The sequence below is a fragment of the Cajanus cajan genome, chromosome 11 (assembly GCF_000230855.2).
Source record: "Cajanus cajan strain Asha chromosome 11, NIPB_CcT2T_4, whole genome shotgun sequence".
Lineage (NCBI taxonomy): Eukaryota > Viridiplantae > Streptophyta > Magnoliopsida > Fabales > Fabaceae > Cajanus > Cajanus cajan.
The window spans coordinates 36,905,864-36,911,278 of NC_138527.1; the positions used below are offsets into that span (position 1 = coordinate 36,905,864).

The 5,415-nt window shown below is 26.6% G+C and overlaps 1 protein-coding gene across 1 annotated transcript; it reads right to left on the reverse strand.

The window, feature by feature from the left end:
* Positions 1-3,764: 3,764 nt before the first annotated feature.
* LOC109801314 (Trm112p-like protein) lies at positions 3,765-5,070 on the reverse strand. The gene is made up of 3 exons (XM_020362355.3): positions 4,912-5,070; positions 4,752-4,806; positions 3,765-4,133 (listed from the first exon to the last, which is right to left on the reverse strand). Exons 1-3 carry the CDS (start codon positions 4,998-5,000, stop codon positions 4,005-4,007), a joined length of 273 nt encoding a protein of 90 aa, XP_020217944.1. The 5' UTR covers positions 5,001-5,070; the 3' UTR covers positions 3,765-4,004.
* Positions 5,071-5,415: the final 345 nt, after the last annotated feature.

Here is a 5,415-nt window from a genome sequence, read left to right on the forward strand (position 1 = left end):
ATTGACATATATGCTTTGTAACATATCACATATTCAATATAGTTTTCATATGGACACTTGTAAAGATAGTCATAATGATTACGGTTAAGATTCATGTAGCGATGGAAGCATTAATTATAAATATGAAAAATTATTAAATATTCTATGATTTAGGACAATAGTTAATATCTCAAATAAAGTCTCATGTCATATAAACACTTAGTTTATACTTTGTATGTATCATATAACTATAATATATCGCAAGAAGGTTTTTTTAATGATGACAATGAAACTGAAAATAATCAAGTTTTGCTATCAAAGAACAATGCTTTTGCTTGAAAATTTTTACCGAAAACATGCATCAATTCAAATTATTGACGTTAAATTGAGGAGAAATCGAAAATCAAGATGACGGAGAAAATAAAAGATATAATTATTATTAATAATTAGCCAAACAAATTTAAAGATGGGGTAAAAGAAAGAAGAAAGTATTACTCTATATCATACAATATCCCATCATTTATAGTATATTGATTATTAATCTATACCATAAAATATCTCATCATTTTTTCTATATTTATAATCATTGTTTCCTTCACTACATAAATCTAGACATAATAATCACTCTAACTATCCTTACAAGTGTATGTGTCAAAAATATATTGAATGCATAATATGTAAGAAAGCATATATATAAATTCTTTGATGTTGGGCCGGTTGATATTCTTTATACAGTATAGCAACAGGTCAAACATAAAAGAATTGACATATATACTTTATAACATATCACATATTAAATATAATTTTAACATGAACACCCGTAAAGATAGTTATAACGATTACAATCAAGATTCATGTAGTAAAGAAAGCATTAATTATAAATATATAAAAAATTATTAAATATCCTATGATTTAGGGTAATAATCAATATCTCAAATAAAGTCTCATATCATATAAACACTTAATTTATACTTTATATGTATCATATAACTATAATATATAGCAAGAAGTTTTTTTTTTAACGATGACAATGAAATTGAAAATCATCAATATTTACTTTCAGAGAACAATGCTTTTGCTTGAAAAATTTTATCGAAAACATGCATCAATTCAAGTTATTGATGTTAAATTGAGAAAAAATCAAAAATCAAGAGGATGGAGAAAATAAAAGACGTAATTATTATTAATAATTAACCAAATGAATTTAATTACGGAATTAAAAGCAAGAAAGAAAGTATTATTTTCAGCGATAACAATAATTGAAATTAAGCAGAAAAACGAACCTACAATGTTGAAGGAGAAAAGAGGAGGTGGAGAAAGGAGGGAGTTCCCTCTGTTTATAAAGGGTTAGGTTGGCACTTGGTTGGTTTTTTTTAACAAAATATCTAATTTTGATTTTCCGTTTTCAGTTTTAAAATTGATCGTGTATTTGTAATCTATTCAAATGTTAGTTATTACGGTTAATATTTTTCTTCCTGTACAAAAATCAAAATTTAGGTATTTAAAAATATAAAAATTAAATTTAGAAACTTTTAAAACAGTACAATTCAACTTAATATTATACTGTTATCCTACAAAAATAAGGTTTAATATTTTTTTTATTTTAATCTTTTACTTTTTATTTGCCTTTTTATTTTTATTTTTCTAAAAGTGTCTCGTTGTTATTATTTTAACCACTTTTTAAAAGTTCATATACCTTTTTTTATCATTTAATCTCTTTCTATTTTTTTATCTTCTTTTTTCTATGATTAGTTTTTACCTTTTTTTCATTCCTTTTTAATATATATTTTTTTCAAATACTTTATGGAGCATCCATCCTCTTTTCTATCTTTTTGCTTTACTTAAATGTTTCTGTCATTGTGTGATAGAAACTTTTGTATATCTAGAAAATAAATATTCATGCTAGTTATGGATATGATTGTAACTATTTGATAATATTTGTATTTTAATTAGTTACATTTATATTACCTTGTTGGAGTGGTTAAAATAATTATTATAGTCATTTTTTTCTATCTTTTTAGGATTTATGTTTATTTTGATAAATTACATGAAAATTTTATGAAAGATTATGAATATATTTCTATTTTAAAATTTTAAACTGTGTTTATTATTTTGGTAAGTTACTATGATAATTTAAACTTGGTTCTTAGAGTGGAATACCTCCTAATAGTTGCCAAAATTACAAGGTTACTTTATTAACAGTTTGTCTTTATCAGATAAATACAATATATATCAAGAAGGTTTATTAACTCAAAATAAATAATCAATATAATATTATATCATTTTAAATAAAATTATTATTTATTAACTCAAAATGTAGTAGTTAATATCTCAAATTAAGTCTCGTATCATATAAACACTTTTTTTTTGTCATATAAATACAATATATACTAAGAAGGTTTTTCTAGTGATGATAACAAAACTAGAAATCACCAATATTTGCTTTCGGAAATCAATGCTTTTGCTTGAATTTTTTTTAGAATACATGCATCAATTCAAGTTATGTTAAATTGAGTTAAAATCGAAAATCGAGACGATAGAGAATAAAATACATTACCATTAACCAAACAAATTAAAGTGTGATGTAAAAAGAAAGAAGAAAGTATTATTTTTAGCAATAACAATGACAAAAAAAATTATGCAGATAAATCATAAACTAACCTAGAACGCTGAAGGAGAGAGAGGAGAAGAGGTATGGAGGGTGGGAGATTCACTTTGTTTATAGAGGGTTAGGATTGGCACTTGGCAGTGGTTTTAGTTTTACAAAATTTCTAAATTTTGTTTTCAATTTCAATTTTAAAAAATAATAGATTGTGTTATTGTATATTATTCAAATTTTAGTTAGAACGGCTAATATTTTCTTCCGGTGAAAAAATCAAATTTTAGTTATTTTAAAAAATATAAAATTAAAATTAGAAACTTTATGAGATAAAAAATATCATAACTCTTTTGAAAAAAATCTTATATGGGACATCGACAACTAGAAGAAAACAAACATGAGAGGTCCAGCGTCCATGACAACAATGGCTTTATGACTTCCCCAAACTCAGTCAGAGAGACCCTTTAATGACTTTGATAGTGGTGTTATTAACCATGTGATAATGGTACTTTGATAGTGGTGCTATTAACCATGTGATCCCAATCAATTCCAATAGATTTTTAAACATGATGGTAACTTACAATTTGAAATGATGAGAAACTTAAAATTCTTGCTAATGGTTTTTAGCAAAAATTATAAGGAATGCTGCCAAGTAGCAAGAGACAAGTCAAGCAACTAAACCTCATTGAGACAGACCATTCCATTCAAGTTTAAGAAAAGTTATCTTCCACGTATATTAATCCTCTTCTATTATTTTCTAATTGCCTTGGTATATGTATGTATGAATGACCACCTACATAACTGATTGACGAAAAAAAAGAGTTGAAAGCACTCACATTTGCCTTGCCTCATATCAGATAACTTAGCTTGATTGACATTTGTAAACCAGTAATATGGATCAAGGTTCAAAACCTCTTTCTTCAAAGCTATTGATATTATACATTTCTATGGGTCTTATTAAGTAAATTTCTCAAAAAAAAACTTAAAGAAAAGAAAAATGAGAAAGAAAAATAAAATAAATTTTTCTATAAACTAAAATTAGTTAATGCATAAATTAATTTGTAAAAGTTTTATTTTTTCTTTACCGAGTTGTGTATCACTACTAAATTTCACAAGAGTGATAATAAAACTTGAATCATGCAGTTAGAGAGAAAACACTCGGAGATACAAAATAACTATCAAAAAATGGAAGGGAAGGGGAAAATTTAAAAATTTATTTGTTGAAAAAAAAAATTTCGTTGAAGGAAAAAAGAAAAATACATGTTTCTTCCCCCAAAGTGTAAACAGAGTAACTTCTTACTCGCACAACATTCCACCAAGCACCAACAGCAGGCTCACATACAGTTGATCATCATGAATACTAACATAGAAAGAGCAACATGCCTGAGAGATTGAAATCCAAACATCACAAATCTTACAGCTCATGTTAGACACTTCTTTCTTGATTCTCTTCATTTACTGCAGACAAATTGGTATCATTATCTGATTTTGATGCATCTTCTTCCTCAAGTATCTTCCCATCTCTTGGAACCAAGCATGGGATCCCATTTTTTATCTAATAGGTAATAAGAAAAAAGAATCAAACACAGAAAGTCAGAAATCATGAAATTATGCTTTATTTGTAGGTTTATGCTTGCTAATGATCAGTGATATCATCAGCCCATGTATATAATTATTATTGGACAAACAAGTCTTGGAAACTATTTGGATAGAAACTTATAAGAGCTTTTCTCCACAGAAAATAATGAGTTTCTTCTCTTTTTTTTCTTTTTTTTTTTTCAATTGAGAAGTTCTTAACAGCTCTTCTAAGCCTCTATCCAACCAAACTTTTGGTGCTAAAGGGAGGAGAGGGGTAATTTTTCCCTATAATAAACATTTCAATACAAACATTTTATAATTCTTCACAATTCAAAAAAAAAAAAAAAAAAAAACCCTTCCATGGTGAAATGTACAGAGAAAACATAAATGGTGGAAAATAGGGTTTATGCAGTTACACTTGCAGATACCATTAGAATTTCAGAAACTAAACAACATTTTTAGCAAACAAAAAAAAACGTAATCTTACGATTCCCGAAAGATACAAAGGAAAGGATAATTGTCAATCGGTAATTGAAACTGAAAATTGAAACTTTTTGCAAAAATTGAAAGGAAGCAGAAGAGAGATAGAACCGACAGGAAAGGAAACGCCAATAGCATCACTGATTAGGGAACTCGATTCCTCACAATACCTACACGAAAGAGAGATGATTCAAGTTAGGGAACAAACGCTGAAATTATTCTTTGCAGTGAAAAAATAAAAAAATAATATTAATAATGAAATTGAGAAGGAAGACCTCAAAGGTTGCTTAGAGAGAGGGCAAACGAGGATGTCGGATAGGGTTTTGGCAGCATTTTGCAGAACCTCTTTGCTTACTCTCACCATTTCCTTTCGATCCCAGTGCTGTTCTGAAGGGGTTCACCGGTAGAACTCTATAATGTCTTCTATTTTTTCTTTAACTAATTCGTAGACCGTACAATTATGAATATATTAATTAATATAAATTTATTAAAAATATATAAATTAAATTTTAATTTTACAATAAGTTATCATGAATAAATTAAAGATAATTTAAAAATTGAAATAAAAAAGATGAATCTACTTTTGAAACACATGCAAAATATATAAATTTAATCAAATAAATTATTAAGAAAGGAAATTCTTTTAAAAAAAATAGTTTTATGTCTCATTATACCCCCCTTTTAAGTTGTGTTTTAATTATAGTACAAATAATAGGTTCATTTTTTTTTTTAAAGATAGGAAATATTATAAAGATGGCCGCATTGAGGATTGAACCAAG

Coding starts and splice junctions, on each gene's coding strand:
- LOC109801314 (XM_020362355.3), bottom strand. CDS start 5,000: ATGGTGAGAGTAAGCAAAGAGGTTCTGCAAAATGCTGCCAAAACCCTA. Junction 4,807..4,911: donor CTCTCTAAGCAACCTTTGAG/GTCTTCCTTCTC, acceptor TCTTTCGTGTAG/GTATTGTGAGGAATCGAGTT. Junction 4,134..4,751: donor CTATTGGCGTTTCCTTTCCT/GTCGGTTCTATC, acceptor ATTACCTATTAG/ATAAAAAATGGGATCCCATG.